General features: G+C 36.0%; 1 protein-coding gene across 4 annotated transcripts in view; it reads left to right on the forward strand.

Moving 5' to 3' along the window:
• The window catches only part of LOC143258399 (zinc finger-containing ubiquitin peptidase 1-like), a 56,835-nt gene that overhangs the window by 15,507 nt on the left and 21,534 nt on the right, over nt 1-19,794 (forward strand). For all 4 annotated transcript variants that reach the window (XM_076517284.1, XM_076517286.1, XM_076517288.1 and 1 more), the window contains exons 3-5: nt 3,734-4,000; nt 7,138-7,326; nt 19,617-19,785. In XM_076517284.1, the coding sequence (XP_076373399.1) occupies nt 3,734-4,000; nt 7,138-7,326; nt 19,617-19,785 (625 nt within the window). The remainder of the gene's footprint in view (nt 1-3,733; nt 4,001-7,137; nt 7,327-19,616; nt 19,786-19,794) is intronic.

Raw genomic sequence — 19,794 nt, forward strand, 5'->3', positions numbered from 1 at the left:
TTCATGTCAACCAGAGGATTCTCCTTGGCTGTGTTCGCCAGGAACGAAAGTGCTTCTAGACCCCAGTCTTTTGCTTGTAATGCTGGGATACAGCTCGACTATCCCAGAGACAGAGAAAGCAACAGTACTTTGTGAAGCCCGCTTGCATACCCATAAGAAGACCAATGACCTTGAGGTCCCCACACTGACTCCACTGGTACTGGTTGTACTTAACAGCTTCTAAAAGAAGCTCCATATTGTCATAGGAATCCTTTAGATGGACAGAGTGTGCAGTGGGAATGCTGGTATATTTATTCCCGTTGTGCAGAAACACAGCCTTGAGACTTCGCTTGGAAGAGTCTATGAAAAGACGCCAGTCTGAAGGATTATGTGGCAAACCAAGGAGAGTGAACAAGCCAGGTACATTTGTGCAGTAGCACAACTTGTTTTCCATGTCGAAAAATGAAGCAAGGTCTTTGTTCTGATTCCTGAAACTGGTGATCCTTACATCTTCCTGGAGTAGGTTCCACTGTTTAAGCCGAGAAGCCAAGAGCTCTGACTGCTGTTTTGACAGATACAAATCACGAGCAAGGTCATTCAGGTCTTCTTGCGTGATCCAGTGTGGCTCGTTGCCACTTGTTCCTGAATAAGAAGAGTCAATATCTTCAGAAGAGATTGACTTGGCAGAATATTCCCTTGGAGGCATTTCTTCATCTGATGAGGAAAGAAGATCCTTATTTACTGGAGGTGTTGGGACAGGAAGATCATCTGAATGGGGGATGGGTCTCATAGCAGATGGAAGGTTGGGATATTTGATCTTTTTTCTAGAAGATGCATTGAAACCAGTTATATTTGTTAGACAAAAATAACAATCATCTGCATGGCTTTGTGGCTCTCTCCAAACCATCGGGATTGCAAAGTTGAAAGCCGCTTTCTTGCCATTAAACCAAGCAGTTAGTCCATTGTAGCAGGGTTTACAACAGATGTGTGGAGCCCAAGATTTGTCCTGATCACCAATTTTACAGTCAAAATAATGAAAGTAGGCAGTTCTGAGGAGGGGAGTGATGGTTCGACGCTGTGCAACTGTCGTGAAGTCCCCACACACATAGCAGAAAGAATTGGCCTTGTTGAGGCATCCTCGGTGTTTTGATGAGCTTGAAGCCATTGGAGAATCTGAAAAAAACAAAGTAAAATTAAATCATATGTAAGGCAATAATAATTATGTGCGTCGTTGGAAATTGTAATACAAATATATACCCAAAAGATTGTGTAACACAATTGTCGAGGGACACCAACCTCCTGCACTGACTGCCAGTCCACTACTGGCTGTTGATTGAGACGTGTTGGCTACGCTTAACTGCCAAAATCCGTCTTGATATATAGCTATATATATATATAATGTAATGCTATCACTTACATTTATTGCATAATAACTAAAAAAGAAGACATAAGTCACACAATATTATAAATTAACCCTGAATGCATATACGCCTTTATGTACAGTATGTATATCTAAAAAACTAGAGGTGATGAGTAAAAACGGATTTCAAATCTGAATTCAGCACCCCCAAATTAGGTTAAAACAGCTATTTTTGTGCTTGCCTCAATTTCTTTGTAAACCAGTGTATAATAAAGCACCAGGATTAGACAAGGTTTTCTCCAGGGTTTTAAAGGAGGTCAGAGATCATATCTGCTTTTCCAGTGCATCATTATTCAATGATTAGTTTTAAGAGGACCAGAAAGTTCATTCCTGTTTTAAAGGATCATATCTGCTTTTCCAGTGCATCATCATTCAATGATTAGTTTTAAGAGGACCAGAAAGTTGATTCCTGTTTTAAAGGGCATGATAAGAGCCATACTGGAAATTAACCTAAAGATGACCTTAGAAGGTTGAAATGTTGTTTTGTGCTTTATTTTAATTAAAGATTTAATACCCAAAACACCCATCCTATGAATACGTTTTTACTTCAAGTGGGTTTTTAGAATGTCATCATCTATAGTCCAGTTATTCTTACTGCTGTATTAGAAAAAAAACTAGAGAGTCTCATTAAAGAAGATTTTATAAACATCATTTGTAGGAATACATTGTCATAAACAAAGCAAGCATGGCTTCAGCAAAGGGAAATTTTGAGTTAGTCATCTTTTTATTTATTTCAAAGATGGTTCTTGTTACTTAGATTAGGAGAAAGGCATGGACAGTGTACTTAGATTTTGAAAAATTTTTTTTAAAAATGCCCCACAGAAGATTTATCTACAAAACTCACATCGTAGGATTTCAGAAAATGTTAGTTAATTGGACAGTAGGGTAGTTTGCTGGAAGAAAACAAAAAAGTTGCTATTAATATAATTAAGTCAAGCTGGACCATTATTACTAGTGGAGTTTCTCAGGAGTGAGTATTTGAGCTTTTCCTTTTTTTAAATTTATACCAATAATATTGGTAAGAGCATGCTCAGTAAATTAGTTGAGGCTGCTAATAACGTTAATCTATTAGGTATTTCTCACTGTACTGAAGATGTTGAGGTTCTACAAGATAATTTGGAGGTCAGTTGATAAATTGGTTATGAATCTGGTAAATGGAATTTAGTCACAGTAAGTGCAGGGTAATGCGTTTGGGTTGTAATATGGATCAATTTTAATTTGGGTGGGAATCTTCTTAGTATATGACTGAAGAAAAGTGTATTGGTATCATGGTATTAATGGTACCACTGGTAAGACTAACCAAAGTAATAGGAGATTTATAATATTGCCAAGAAGATCAACTTCCAGAACTTTTGGAATTAATTAGTATAATATTAAAAAACACTACCTAAGTATTCTGAGGATGACAATATACAGGCAAACAGCAGTGTGATTGAGAAAAAGTTTATGATTAAAAAATGTTATTGATGATTAGAATATGTCATCAGAAAAAGATAAGTAGAGTCACAATAAGGAGTCATGAATGGAAAATAGAAAGTATAATAAAGAGAAAGAAACAGTTAGATTGAAAGATCAGAGTGATAGCTAGTGAATAAACACAGCTACCATAAAAAAAAAAAAAGAAAGGAAATCCCTTTTAGGGTTATTGAGGTGGCTGTTGTTGGTCATCATCCAAAACTGATCAATCTTGACAATGCAGAACATTTTTCAATTTTTCAGTTGCAGCAACAGAGTAATTTGTGCCTCTCTGTGTTTTGCAATGACTCTATTTATTTAGCAAATTACTGTAGTTTTCTCTGTATAAGTCAGGGAGTGTCCATTAAATTAAAAAAAACACATTGTATTTGTCAGTGAATATACTGAAAAGTGCTGTATAATATATAATATATTCCTAAGTAATAGGTAAGTTGAGGAATAAAATAAAATATTTATTTCATTGTGTTACATCTGTTTAAGTTTCTGCAAACAATATTGTTTGTTTATCAGAAGTTATTTGAAATGGCCAAAAGTGTATTTCCTGTGTTTTCAAGCATTATTTTTCATGTTTGCTTACCGGGCTTAGTAACTTGTAGGAAAAACACAACAGCATTTATGATAGGATTCTATTACTTTAAAACTTCCCTGTATAAGCATTTATTTTATTAGGTGTTGTTACAGTAGTAAACACTAAGTTTGTTTCATTTCAGGAATTACATTTCAATGTGCAGTGTAAAATATATGTTATAGATCCTTTTTTGTAATGAGATTTCCTTGTGATAGTTAGACAGTAGTACTTAAGTCTTATTTTAATTTGTTGGGTAATAGACTCTATAGCATATTTCATATGTCTTGTAGATGGTGCCCTGTCAGATCATTTACTTGCTCTGGAAATCGAACGACGTGAGCGGGAAGAACAACGCTTGAGAGAACAGCGGGAGTTCCGTATGTTACAAGCTCAGTATGGCATGGATAATTTGGGAAACTATCATGAACAGTCAATCACTAATATGCAACAGGCAGTTTACGCAGGTGAAATGAGTGTTCTGGATTACTATAACAGACAGGCAGAACTAAAGATGGCTGAACAAAATGGAATAGATGATGGTCACTCCTGTACTAAAGGTTTGTCAACAGTTTGTAAAGTGAGTTTTTGTTGTTATTTTTATTTACATGTATGGGTTGCTGATACAATAATGTTTGGTAAAACAGGGAAATCAAGTTTCCTAACAATCTAAATCACCAAACTGTTAGATGATATAATTCAGCAATTGAAACCCACAATTTTAAATGATGTAATTCAACAAATGAAACCTAAACTCTTAAATGGTATAATTCTACACTTGAAATCCAAGCATTTAAATGATATAACTCAACAATGAGACCCAAAATTTCAAGTGATATGATTCAACATTTGAAATCCAAGCTTTTAAATGGCGTAATTCATTAGTGAAACCTAAACTTTTAAATGGTATAATTCAACACTTGAAACTAAAGCTTTTAAATGCTATAATTCAGCAACTGAAACCCAATGTTTAAATGGTATAATTCAACAAATAAAACCCAAACTTTGAAATAGTAAAATTCACTAAATGGAATCCAAAGTTTGATATAATTCAAGAAATGAAACCCAAACTCTCAAATGGTATGGTTCAGCAGTTGAAACTTAACTCTTTCAATGCTGTAATTCAATAAATTAAACCCAAATATTCAAATAATATAATTCAACAGTTGAAATCCAAGATTTCAGCTATTCAAATTAATAGTTTAACCCAAAGTTACATTTCAACAAAGATGCTCAAAGTGTTTTAGTAATGCACTTCAGTAACTGCAACCAGTTTGTTGTTGTTTTTTTGCAAAGATGAGTTAAAACTGTTTCTTTTTTCATAAATTTATAAACAAAATGCCAGAAGCACATCAGATTACCAAAACATATTTGAAAATAAAATATTTCCATTAAAACACTTTATATGGAATCTGATTTAAACAGTTGGCCAAAGTTTTTTCAAGTTAATAGTTTAACAATTGATTCTCAAGTTTTCAAACTGTTTTCATACAACAGTTAAAATTCAGTATCACTAACTATTTAACTCATAGTTTTGAAGTTAGATTGTTTCTCTAAAACAATAATTTGTAGTTCTTTCATTCAAACTGCCAATATAATAGTCACAAACCAAAAAAAGAGTTAAATTGAAAGTATTCAAATCTTTTGATAATAAAGTTAAAAAAAATAAATCCATATTATTGCAAGATAACTTTTATTTTAACCAACATTTCACCTTTGCAATTTCTTCAGGACTAGTACATAAAGCATATGAGAATATTCATTAAACCGTAATTAATTTGAAAATGCTTATTTGTAAAATTCACAAATGCTGCAAACACAGTTTTAAATTTCTTTGAATATTTTGTTAACTAAAGCACTTACAACATAAAAACAGATGTTATTGTTTCTGTGTTTTTCACGTGGTGGCTTAAATTAGGTTTAATTTAACAGTTTTGATAGGTATGCTTTTAATCAAACACCTGATATATAATACATATATTCACACACAAACATATGCTTATACCAGACTACATGAACATTTAAAGTACCACTGTTTTAAAAAAATAAATGAAATTTGATATAAGCATTCACTGAGTTTTTTTTGTTTGTTTTTTCACAATAGGCTACAAAAAAGGTGCCAAGAGGCAGTTTCCAGCAACATATAAACTCAACTGTTAATGGTCATATTGGCATTAGAATTTACATAACTTGCATTAAGTGAGATTATACGTGGTCATAACACTTAAATTTGTAAACTGTTTTATAAATAGATTAGTAACTTTGGTTCACATTTAAAATACTCTTCTCAATATATTTTTTGTGAAAAAAAGCATTTGCTAACCCAGTTAAAATAAAATACTCTATCTTACAGTCTACAGACAATATATAAATACTACTGCTTTCCTAGGTGTATGAATAGTGAATTTAAATTTACTGTTCATCTAGGTTTACAGATAGGAAATGAAAGGTTATTGTTCATATAAATTTTTAGATAACACTATATAAAACAAATTTTGTTCCTGGATAGTATGTGTTATTTCCTAATTGCTTATGTTGTGAAAGTATAGACTTTGCATTTGTGACCTGGATAATGAAATTTAGAAATTAACCTATTTCCTATGTAAGAACTGGCAAATTTGCATATTTTGATTTACCTAAGGTCTGAATAAAATAACATATGAATAAGATTTACATGAATTTATACTAAAGTTATACAAAAATGAATAAAAGTGTTTAGAATTGAGTAGTTTTTCAAGATTTGCAACTGTAATGTAAATCATTTTCACGTATCAGCCCTTAAATATAGTCTCCCAACATGTTTTTGTTATACTCTTCCAGGTCACAAAAGCAAAGTTTGAAGAGAAAAATAGGTCTTTTCCATTTACTTTAGGCATAAGAAATTGGGAAATAACACTTTTGTTACATAGTGTAATGAATGTAGGTTACTGTTGGATATTATGGAGGATAATAATTTGCTGATGTTTAGGGGTGGTTAATGGAAATTAATTGTTTACTAAAATGTGCAGGTGGTTAATGGAGGATAATTATTTAGTAAAGTGTGCAGATGGTGTACAGAAAATTATTGTTCACCTAGAGGCTTACTGTAGTGAATGAAAGATTATTATACATTTACCTAAGTGAATAGTTTATAGATTAATGTTTGAGACCAGAAAATATCATATTAACTCATTAATTAAGCCAAAGCTGAAACAGTAACCAGTGTTCTTACCCCTTACAAAAATAATTTATAATGAAGATGCAAGTAAAATGATTAAATCAGTCCTTTGAAATGTTTCTTGGGCATCTTTAAAAGACATTAAGAACATAGTTATTGTGTTGGTTAATAAGAATTCTGTTTGCTGTTGTGTTTTATCTGTGAGAGTTTATTTTCTGGAATGTCTATTATTTTCAGGTGATATAACTTCCCTTGTAAAACCCCTAACAATGAGATCTGACAGGAGATCTAGAGCAAAAGAACTTAAAAGTTGTATACTTGATTCACTTGCTATGTTTTAACCAAACTTGAAAATGAAAATTTTGAAAACTTTTACATTTTAACTTGGGTGTTTCTGAGATTGATTATTAGTGGTCATTGTATATGTGGAAATGACAGATATTTTTTTTTTAAATAATTACTATCAGTCATATGGCTTATAAGATGAAATTTGAAAAAGGTTTGCTATTTAGTGAGAAAATCATTTGTTTATCACTACAGGGCTCATACAAAAGATTCAGACATTCAGTGCAGCTTCTGTTCAGGTTCAGCAAACATGGCTGTGTACCACGGTAGATCATTATGGCTGTAGCTATGGAGACAGAGGCTGGGGATGTGGGTACCGTAACCTGCAGATGCTTCTTTCTAACCTCATGCACCACACTGGTTACAACTATCGTTTATTCAGAGGTTAGTTTCAAGTCAGTTAGATGTGTGATAAATTATGAGTTTTTGGGTCTAAATGAATATTGATGAAATGAATAAGAGATGTATATATTACAGAACTTGTTATTAGTAGAAAGAGGTTATCAACATTTCACTTACATAACATCCTATGGAATAAAGTGTTCACAAAATATTTGAATTTGTTGTTAGGATTTGTTTATGTGTTTGATATTTGGATATTTAGATATTTGTCTTCATGTAGTCAGCAGATGACGAATAGCTATTTTGCTTTTTTTATTTCAAAAGTTAATGGGATTTTATTTTGAAAAACTGGTTGTAAGCTAATATGTAAACTGTGTGTTTAAAGCACTAATTTCTTGATTTAAACTCATTGTTATATCTATTATACTTAGTGAAAAATAAATTCATGTATTTAAATAACTACAAAAACCATTCAGTAATAACATAACTATGAAACTTCATCCAGTCCTTGAAATTAGATCATTTGAATACGTGCTGAACAATTTGCCTTACAATAATTGATGGGATTAGCATGTCTGCCCTCCATGGACTTTGGATCAGTTTGCTCTTGCATATCAGTGTGCAGATTGTCATTTTATGAACCATCAGTTGTTAGGTTCCATTTTGCCTGTTTGGGTTGTTGCTCTGAAATCTGCTGCTCAATTTTCCTACCTTCATCTTACCCTCACAACATTTTTACAGTATCTCTCTACCATCCATCTCTTTTCTGAGACTCTTCACCAAATTTCTGAGGAGTTTTCTAGGGACACCCTCTCACTTCTTTCCATTGGTTGATTTGCTGTCTTTGGCTCTGGCGCTATCTGTGTGATTCTTCTGTTGTTGGGGCTTTCTAGTTTGTGATGCAGTCTTAACTCACATCTGTTTATCATCACATTATCTTTGGAATTTATGCATGGCCCCATTTCTGCAGCAATATATCTTTGCCACAATCTCTAAATATTTGGAATCATTTATTGCATCAGAACAATAACAAGTATACCCTTTCCAAACTTGTTGCCTATTTGTCTTGCTAGGAGTCCAATATGTCACCTGTTTTGGTTTTTAATTCCTCCTCTTCCCAACCTTACCTGTTTCTTCTCATTTTCTTTGGTGACACATGTCAAATCACCAACAATATCAATGACTACCTGGGTGGTTCTGGTCCAGAGGGATCTCGGTTTGCTAATTCTCTACATCACTGATATTGTTTTCATGATTCAATTTTTTCTTCACCTCCGATACCCATTTCTTTCCATCAGTCTCAGGATCTCACAACCAGCTTGTGTCTGTAAGAGGCATTTCAGTAACTGCTATGTCATCAGACCATCAAACCTGTTCAACATCATTCACCAGATTTTTATTCCAGATTCTTTGTTTTTCCCAATAAAAGTGGGGACTGGATGCCTGTTATCAATTTATCCCACCTTAATTACTTTGTTCAACTGAGTAATTTCTTACCCTATTGTGGTGATTTTTTCTAGACTTACAAATGATCAATATGGATGTTGCCAGTGCTTATTTCCACATCCCTATATCACCAAGGTTTCATTTTTATCTTCAATTCATCCATTGTGGGGTGGATTGTCACTTTTATGCCTAACTTTGAGCTTGCTTCCATCTCATATGTTTTTTTTTTGGGTAGTCAGAGTTTTTGCTCACCATCTTCATGCTCTGGGGTTATGATTCCATCATTATCTCGATGACTGGCTCGTTTCAAATTGGAGTTAGCAAGCCATATTCATCAGCTTTTTCTAGTGGCTGTTTGAGTGGGCTGTCAGGTCTCTGGATTAGTAGATCAAATATATCACTTGTTATGCTCAGGAGTCAGAATGGTTCCAGCCCCCCCCCCAGTCCTCCTGAACTTCAGATGAAGACATAATCCCCATCCTACCCCCCACATGAATGTCGCTTCTTAATGTCATGGATTTTGGATGTAATTGGCTTGCCAATTATGGTCTGTCATGCCCTAACCACTCTACACCTCATGGCATATCCATTGTTTTACCCACTTTTATTCTTTGTGAGATTTAGTGACATGATGATTTACACAAAATAAATGTTGGGATCATTCAATTCTAGTAGGGGAGACAGCAGGCTTGTGGCATTCATAAAGAAAAAATTTGCAAATGGAGGGTAGCACTGGATGAGAATAGCCAATGTTGTGAATGGAAGGAAGTGCCTATTGAAAATATATTTTCATTATTGGAGAATTATAAATTTCAGCTTACACCAAATAGAAGTAGTAGTGTTTGTGAAAATGTTTTTAGCATAGTACAGTACTCATAGACTCTTAGAACGAAAGTTGAAATAGTTTTGATTAAGAATGTGCCAATTTGGACCTTCTAACTTCGATATAACTGTAGTTTTACCGATTACTGTTTTTTAACCTTGGTTGTAAAGGTGTTGTGTAAAACACTCATATATCAGCTCTGATAAGTCTAAGCATGTAACAAATGGTCTTTTACCATTATCCTTAAACAGTACTAGCAGAAATACCCTTCAGATGGCTGAAACTGCTAGTTCCTGTGGAAGGCTATTAGGCCTGAGTCCTATTTTGGAAATGTTTGACAGTTCTACAACAATGTACTCATACTTGACATTCAACAATGTTCACCATCCATGATAAAAAGGATTTTATTAAAATTTTAATTCAAAAATGAGCTATCATTGCAGCATTACATCACAAATTTAATTTTGATAATGTATATCTTTGTAAATGTAGTTATCAATGAAATAGTATTGCTTTTATGTTGCAATGCTCATGAGATTTTCACTAAAGAAAAATAAATAATTTTATTAAGGTTGTTATTTGATTGTTTTATATTTGAAACTTACTTTTTTTGTTTTTATTGGTTAATTTTGAAGCATATGTTTATGGACATTTCGACTGTTTTAGTTATTGCTTAGCTATAGAAATATCAATTATAATTGGTATGGTAGTTTCTGAGATCCAAGTTTTGGACATATATATATATATTGCAAGCTCCATTACAATAAGGTAAGCTAATAATACTGCTTCCAATTCAGCAGAGACTTGCATAGAAATCCAAGCTTTGTGATACACCCTTGTGCAAATTAATTGAAACAAGACAGAAAATTACGATTTTTTCAGTTTTTTATGTTTTATTTCTGAGAATCCAAAAATTATTCACAAATTAATATATGATATGACTGCCTTTATTTTTTCAGAAGATCATTAATCTGCTTTGACATCGAGTCCATGAGTTGACTGCAATCTTTACTCATTTTTGGATCACAGTACCACACCTCAATTATGGCCTCAATTAGCTTATCTTTTATAGTACAGTCATTTCCCTGAAGTTTTTTTTTACATTCACCCAAAGATTTTCAATAGGATTGAAGTCCAGAGAGTTTCCAGGCCAGTCCAGCACCTTTATTTGTTTTGTAGTCATAAAATTCTTTACAAGTTTTGATGTGTGGCACAGAGCCAGATCTAGCTGAAAAATGTTAGATCCATTTGGAAATCTTTTTCAATTCTGAAATGACTCTTCTCTGCAAAACTTCAATGTACTGTGGTTCTCGCATCATACCTTCTACAATATGTAATCCTCCAATACCATAGTAGCTGAAAAAGCCCCAAAACATCTTCTTCAAGGGATTTTTATGAACTGATTGATGTGAGATTCTCTAGTTTCTCTCCTGGAGATCTGCAAAAATGCAGATTTCTTTGACCCTGTACGAAGAAATGAGTCTCTTCACTGAATAACACCTTCCTCCATTGTTCTTGCATCTAGTTCTTGTATTTCAGGCCCCATTGATACCGTTTTTTCTTCATTGAATTGGTAAGAAGTTGTTTTTTGACTGGTCTCTCCCCTCGGTGTGGATTCCTGTACGTGGTGAGGGGACCTCCCAGGGAAGATTCTGTTCTATCTGGTTACCTTCTCTGGGATCTAAACATCCACCCTCGTGTTTGCCGAGAGTGGCGACCCGTGAAGGGGAGGAGAGGATCCTGGTGGTTGAGGAGTCCAACCCTAACACACCACTTTGGCCTCGAATTCCTGTAGACGGGTGGCCTTTGGGTGGCCCCCATTGGGTCAATCAGCTGGTCCACTTGGGCTAGAGTCAACCAAGTACCAGTGTTGGAAGTTCTCAATGGGTGTTGTGAACATTGTGCCTGATGCTGGTGTTTGGGTATATTGCTCACGAAACCCTGGCGTTGCTGCATTGTCCTTGCGTGACTTTGTAGTGCGTCCCCTTGTAGGGCTTTATGGTGGGTGGGGTCAGTGGGTACCGAAATTTTTCCTTTTTCCTATGGATCCTCTAAAAAAATTTAAATAAAATTGTAAAAAAACAGTCAATGGGTAGCGACCACGTCTTGAATACTCAGAACAGCAATCTTCAACATCAGTAACACACGCACCTCATTTTCTTATATTACATTCTCTTCGAAAAACCTTTAGGGCAAATGTCCCCTTTTTATTCAAAAGGGACTAGAGGGACTTGCTGTCTCTCCAAAATCAGTAAAGAAACTTCGATCTGGTGACATATTGGTTGAAACATCCACATCCCAACACAGTGAACTCCTCTTGAATTCAAAGGCAATTGGGGATATACCTATTGAGGTTACACCCCATGCTACCTTGAATTCTTCACGAGGAGTTATTGTTGAAAGGGATTTGAAGAACGCTCCCAGTCAGAGATTCTCGCTGGTCTCTCCACTCAAGGAGTTTCTGCAGTGAGGCGATCTCCACTGCAAAGATGGAGTTACCCTGCCAACAAACACCCTCGTTTTAACATTTACTTCACCACGCACCTGCCACCATCAAGGCAGGTTATCTCGCTTGCAGGGTTCGCCATACATACCAAACCCTCTTTGATGTTTCCAATGTCAGAGATTCGGCCACTCAAAGACATCTTGTTGTGGTTCCCTGACATGTACTCGTTGTGGAGGCAAGGACCACGATGCCTATGACTGTGACATGAACCCACATTGCGTAAAATGCAATGGTTCTCACCCCTCTTACTTTCATTCTTGCCCAAAATGGTTGGAGGAAAAAGAGGTGCAGCGTTTGAAAATGACACATAACATTAGTTATCCTGAGGCTCGGAAATTGCTGTCCACAACTCCATCTCGAACATATGCTGCTGCACTTCATTCCACAACTACAGTGGGAGTGCAGACAGATCTCTTTGTGCCTCCAAGAGAATCGTTTTCAAAACAAATGAAAAGCCTTTTGACCTCCGTGGTTAAAAAGGTTGATGAATCGACTTCCACACCCATCTCTGTTCCTCCCATACCTTCCAACAAACCTCAAGATCCACGTCCTTCAGTTTCAAATACAGGCATTTCTTCTGATACATCTTTTTCTCACACCCCAAGAGACAAAACAATTATTCGTTCCCGTCCTCAGTCACTGGATTTCCCTTCCAATAACAAAAACCTGCCCACCCAACCCAGAGCAGGATCCATGGAGGTTGATAGACCTTCTCCTACTAAAGACAGTAAAGAAAAAAGACGTGGTCGTAAACCGAAGGGTTCTCCAGCCACTTCACCTACCCGTTCTTAAAAATGGCCACCTTGATACAATGGAACTGTTGAGGTTTATGTTCTAATCTGGATGATATCAAAACGCTGATTGCTTCCTACCATCCTGTTTGTCTTTCTTTACAAGAAACATTTCTCAAAACTGCTGATACTGTCTCCATTCGGCAGTTTTCTCTGTACAGAAATGACAGGTTGTGTGATGGTCGAGTACATGGAGAGGTGGCACTGTTGGTTGATCAACACGTGCCCACCCTGTCTTTGTTACTCAACACACCCTTGTAGGCTGTAGCCATCCGTGTTTCCTTGGGTCATACCATCACTGTTTGTTCTCTGTACCTGTCCCCTGGAGAGACATATGATCAATCAGATCTTGATGCTCTCGTTGAACAATTGCCATTTCCATTTCTAATCCTAAGGGATTTTAATGGACATCATCCCATCTGGGGAAGTGCTATTATTGATGGGCAGATGCTCTCTGATCACAATCTTTCTCTTTTCAATACTGGTTCTTCCACTTACTTTCATGCACCTAGTCAGTCCTTTACCGCTATTGATCTCTCAGTTTGCTCCCCTTCATTATTCTCCCATTTTTCATGGAGTGACAGTAATCCACTAGGCAGTGATCATTTTTCGATCCTTTTGAGAGAGACTGGCCGTGGTCGATGCCACCCTTCCCGCATGCCCCGGTGGAAGCTGGATCAGGCAGACTGGTCCACTTTCACTGCTCTCACAGAACTTGATCCTGCCCTCGTAAATCAGCCATCAATAGACGACTGTGTAGCAGCGGTAACTGACTGTATTACACATGCAGCTGCTCAGTGTATTCCTAAAACCTCGACACGTTTTCCACGATATCCTCGTCCGTAGTGGAATCCTGCTTGCCACTTAGCACGGAAGGCTCAAAAGCGGGCCTGGGATACTTTTCGTAGATATCCCACACTTTCAAACCGGGTTGCTTTCAAACGGGCCCGTGCACATGCTAGGTGGGTAAGACGTCAAAGCCAGAAGGAATCTTGGATTAAGTTCACAGCCAGCATATTTTCTAACACCAGTTCCAAGATCATATGGGACAGGATTCGAAAGGTTAATGGACACTACAATTCTATCCCCCTCTCGATCTTACTCTCTGATGGTCAGGAGGTGACTGATATTCGGAACATCGCTAACACTCTAGGTGAAAGCTTTTGCCGGGTATCTAGCACTTCTGCTTGTTCCTCCACCTTCCTGGCCATCAAGACTCGGGCAGAGCGATCACCTCTTTCCTTTCAAACTGACTGTTTCTTTGACTATAATTGTCCCTTTACCCTGGTGGAACTAAAAATGGCCCTTCATCAGTCTGCCAGTACGTCTGTTGGACCTGATGATATTCATTATGACATGCTGCACCATCTATCTCCTGCTTCTCTTGATGTCCTTCTGATTGTTTTCAACCGGATCTGGCAGGAGAATGTTTTTCCTGATGTATGGCACCAGGCTATTATCTTACCTTTCTCTAAGCCAGGGAAAGATCCCAAGTTTCCTTCAAACTACCGTCCAATTGCTTTGACGAGCTGTCTCTGTAAGACATTAGAAAGGATGGTTAATGCTCATCTTGTTTGGTTCCTTGAATCAAACAACCTCCTCTCGCCCACCCAGTGTGGGTTCCGTCGACAGCACTCCACCACAGACCACCTAATTCGTCTTGAAACATCTATCAGAGAAGATGTTTCAACCGCCAACATCTTGTATCAATATTCTTTGACATAGAGAAGGCTTACGACACAACATGGAGGTATGGCGTTTTGTGAAACCTCCATACATATGGGTTACCTGGCCATCTACCCATGTTTATTAAAAATTTTTTTAATGGACAGGAGATTCCAAGTTCGTGTGGGTTTGACACTTTCCCGTTCTTTTGTACAGGAACTTGGAGTCCCTCAAGGCTGTGTATTGAGTGTTACACTCTTCAGTATAAAGATAAATGCCATCACTGAACAACTCCCTCTCACTGTTGCGAATGGGCTGTATGTCGACGACTTTCACATCTCATGTCAGTCGTCAAACATGAGATATATTGAGCGGCAACTACAAACCGCCCTCAGTTGTGTACGGAAGTGGACTCTGGCGAACAACTTTAATTTCTCTCTCTCCAAAACTGTATGCATGCACTTTTGCCGTCGACGGGGTATTCACCCTGATTCTGAACTTCCTATCGGTGAAGTTTTGCTGCCAGTGGTCTCAGAGACCAAGTTCTTGGGGCTTATCTTTGATTGTAAAGTGACCTTTATACCACACTTAAAGCAGCTTCGGGTCAAATGTACAAGAGCACTGAACATCCTCCGTGTTCTCTCTTTTACCAGTTGGGGGGTAGATCGCTGTTCAATGTTAAAGGTATATCGTGCTCTTATTAGATTGAAACTTGATTATGGATCAATGGTCTATGGCTCTGCCAGACCCTCGGCCTTAAAGATGCTGGACTCCATTCATCACCAAGGACTTCGACTCTGCACTGGGGCTTTCCGTACCTCTCCAGTTCAAAGTATATACATTGAATCTCATGAACCTTCTCTACACTTTCGCCGTTTGCAACTATCTTTACAATATACTTTGAAACTTCATTCCTTACCAAAGCATCCCACCTGGAAATGTGTTTTCCTTTCTCGGTGGGCAGTACTTTTTCAGGACAGACGATCTGTCATTGCTCCGTTTGGCCTTCGCATCCGGGCGCAATTGGATGAATTGGGTCTGTCCTTGGATAACATTGCAGATTCCACAGGTTGGCCCATCCCACCATAGCTTATTACAGCCCCCAAATGTGACCTTTCTTTCAGTCACCTAAAAAAGGCAGATACTCCAGATTGGAAGTATCATCTTTTATTCAATGAATAATTTTCAAACAATCATTCAGTTCCCATTTATACAGATGGTTCCAAATCAGGTAATTCAGTGGGCTCTGCTATGGTTTTCTATGGGTCAGTACATCTGGCGAACAACTTTTGTTGTGTTGTGTAACACTTTTTTGTGTGCAGAATCCCTTCTACAGCTTCTGTGTTCACTGCTGAACTGTATGCCATATCTCTTGCCCTGGATCATATTGCAGCTGAGCAGTACTCCAACTGCACTATTTATACTGATTCACTTAGTTCTATACTTGCCTTGGAATCGCTACACGTTAGCTCACATCCTATTCTCGCTGATATTCGAAACCGACTGGCCCATTTCTCATTAGCAGCTACTTCAATCCAGTTTTTTTGGATACCAGGCCATGTTGGTATTCGCGGGAACGAGCTTGCAGACATGGCAGCTAAATATGTTGTTGTCTTCAAGGCTCGGCTCCGTGCCAGCTGGCAGTCCATTTGGAGTGAGCAACGTGACAACAAACTTTTTCAAATCAAACCCAAAATTGGACTTTGGCCATCTAGCTTCCGTAAAGTTCGGAAGGATGAAGTTGTTCTCACTAGGCTACCCATTGGTCACAGTTTTTTAACTCATCATTTTTTTTTATCTGGAACTGATGCACCAATGTGTAGTTTGTGTAACACTCAAATCACTATCAGCCACGTTTTACTTTCTTGCCATCGTTATAATTCTCAACGACGGCAATATTTTAAACATATTTTTTCCCAGGGTCAGTCTGTAACATTGGACAGAGTTATTGGTGATGGTGACTCTGTCCACCTTGATAATGTTTTAATTTTTAATGGCCATTAATCTTTTTAATCTCATTTAAGTGTTGCATATTTATTCATTACACCTTTTAATTGTGGTTCCTTTTTTACAGTTTTAATCTCTCTCCTTCAATTTGACATTGGACAATGGCCAGAACATTAAATAACTCGACACCAGGACTGGAAAGGCCAACTTCAGGTGACTAACGCTACTGTTTGAACTATCCGTTTGAACTACTCGTTAGTCATCCTGGCGAGTTGTTATTATACTTTTGCTGCATATCATTTCACACTTTTACTACTTAACTTTTTAGTACTGGCCATATTGACTCATAACCCGGAAACCAGCACTGGAAAGACCAATTTCAGATGACTGACGGGGGTTTTTATACTTACCTGTTAGTCTTTCTGGCGGGTTATGATCATTACCATTCTGCTACAGGTAGTCCTTTACAACTTTGTTGACTGGATGTCAACATTGGTTTTTATGCCATTTTCTGTTTTAATTGCCATTTTGCTTTTATCTTCAATTACTTTTACAAATTTTACTCCATTTACTTGACTTTTATCTTTTTACTGGACATTTGGCTACTCATTATTATGATTTTGCAGAGTGTCTTTTAAAACTTTTATTCTTTTACATTTTGATAATAGCTGCTATGACACATAACCCGGAACCAGGACTGGAAAGGCCAACTTCAGGTGATTGACGGTGGTTCTTGAACTTACCTGTTAGTCTTCCTGGCGGGTTATGATCATTACCATTTTGCTAGAGTAAATATTTTACAACTTTGAAGACTGGATGTCACCATTGGTTTTTACACCATTTTCTGTTTTAATTGCTGTTTTGTTTTTACCTTCATTTACTTTTACAAATTTTACTCCATTTACTTGACTTTTATCTTTTTACTGGACATTTGGCTACTCATTGTTACAATTTTGCTATGTATCTTTTAAAACTTCTATTTTTTTTACATTTTGATACTGGTTGCTATGACACATAACCCGGAACCAGGACTGGAAAGACCAACTTCAGGTGACTGACGGTGGTTCTTGAACTTACCTGTTAGTCTTCCTGGCGGGTTATGATCATTACCTTTTTGCTAGAGAAAATATCTTACAACTTCTTATATTTTGCCTTCTATCTTAACATTGTAGACTAGGTGTCAACATTGGTTTTATACTTTTTTGTTTTACCTTCATTTCCATTTATGTCTATTACTACATTTATTTTATTTTTTTTTTTTTATTTTTTACATTTTTACCGAATGTCTGGCGCAGATAGCCTCGCTGCTTTGTGCCATAAAACACTAAATCAATCAATTGACTGGTCTCCTTGCTCTTCTAATGCAGTTTTGAATGATGTAATATTCCTCAAAATTTCGTCATATATTCCAGAAATACATCGACTGTACTGCAAAACACAGCTAATGATGCTGTCTGTGTGAAAAAATGACTATTAAAAATTTTGACTTATGATTTTTACATGGTAAAAAAGTTATTTTTATTATATTTCAGTGATTGTAAACATACTGAAACTGAAACATAGGAATGTTCTACAAAGATTTAGGATGACATTGAAATCAGTATTTGAAATCCACAACAAAAATTAACAGTTTTAGTTATTTCTTTAAAAAATGTTTCACAAATATTTTCAAGTTTTTAGAACTCAGATTTAATATAAATATCATGCATATATGTGAAAATTAAGATATTCTATAGAAGTTTCATAATGTGTAGGAACTTTATGTCAAGGTTTAAGCAATTTCATGTAATAGTTTTTTTGATGTGCAGTAAAACTAACTTTAAAACAGGTGTGTTGAATTGAAACACCTGGGTATTTAAGGCATAAAGGTATTTATCATCAAATTAAATTACTAATGCTTGTTCTATTTATATTGCATGTTCTTATTAGGACTTGTTAGGATTATTTAATGTTGATAAACACACGCTGTCAGTTAAGTGGTGCTTATTTATTTTTACTTGACTTTATTATTGCTATTTAGAAAGACTTCTAACCTTTCAATCTGCCAGTCACTTGACAGAACCTTAAAAGAAAGGAAAATAGAATGAAAATCTAATATTAGGGCTAAAACTCTTCATGTATCAGCAGCATGAAATGTTCTTATACTTGATGTTTTTTAACAAAACTTGTGGTTATCAATTTTATATGTAACAGACTTGTTAAAATTTGTTTTATCTTTGCAATTTGCCAAATACAGTCATTCTGTGGAGGGGAAATGCCTCAAACCATAATTTTTAGATAAAGCTTATGTTTCTTTTTAGACTTCTATGGTGATGTCTCCTTTTCTGTCACTAGAATGCTGATTTTTAATTTATTTTTTAAGAACAAGTTAAAATTATGTATTAAAAAACTTCTCTTCCATCGTACTTGCTTTTCACATTGCAATTAATTAAACAATGCATACCTGGTCAGTTATCAATTTTATGTGGAGATGTAAAAAACCACTTTGAAGAAACAATTATAAACCTTAAAGTCTGTGTAAAATCATGTTTTAACCAATGACAATCAATCTCAGCTGCTGTTATTACAGATGTCATCGCTAAGTTAATATCATTATGATTATCAATTTCAAGTAAAAAACATACATATTTTGTCAAATAATCTTTGAATCCATTAGAAATAAATGGAATCAGTATGCTTTTGATACTGTTCTATAGTTATTACAGATTTATTGTGTATACTTTTATTAGAGTATTAAAATGGTAAAAGAATTCCTATTAAGTTGTTTTGTATAAAGAAGTGTGAAGCTATCCTTTTAGAACTGTTTTGGAAATGCTGTTAAACTGGAGCTCAGGTGAACAAAAACTTTTAAAAGATATATGAAAGTAGCAGTGATGAAGAACTGGTTAAACTTATCAGTAATATTGGCAGCAGATATTTGGTTGGTCAATAAATGTAATGTAGTTATTTATTTTGTTAAACATTTCATCTTATTACCATCTGTGGTACTCTGTAGTTCGTTGTATAACTGTTTTAGTTGCAGGGTAATATGAGGCTAAAATAATGTTATAATGAGTAGACATAGACATTAAAACAGTTTTGCTTCAATTTCTACACAAGATGACATAAACTTTCAGTCCATTGACCTTTGATTTATATTGTGTATATTTTCTAGGAAAGACGACCATTCCTTCGATCTCCAAGCTTCAAGAACTCATTGAGGGAGCTTGGAGAAAAGGATTTGACATTCAGGGATGTGAACAACTTGGGGGAAGGTTGACTAAGACAAGGAAGTGGATCGGAGCTACTGAGATTGTAACTTTTTTTTCCTCTTTCCACATTAGGTAAATATT

Source organism: Tachypleus tridentatus, chromosome 8 (genome assembly GCF_004210375.1).
Source record: "Tachypleus tridentatus isolate NWPU-2018 chromosome 8, ASM421037v1, whole genome shotgun sequence".
NCBI lineage: Eukaryota > Metazoa > Arthropoda > Merostomata > Xiphosura > Limulidae > Tachypleus > Tachypleus tridentatus.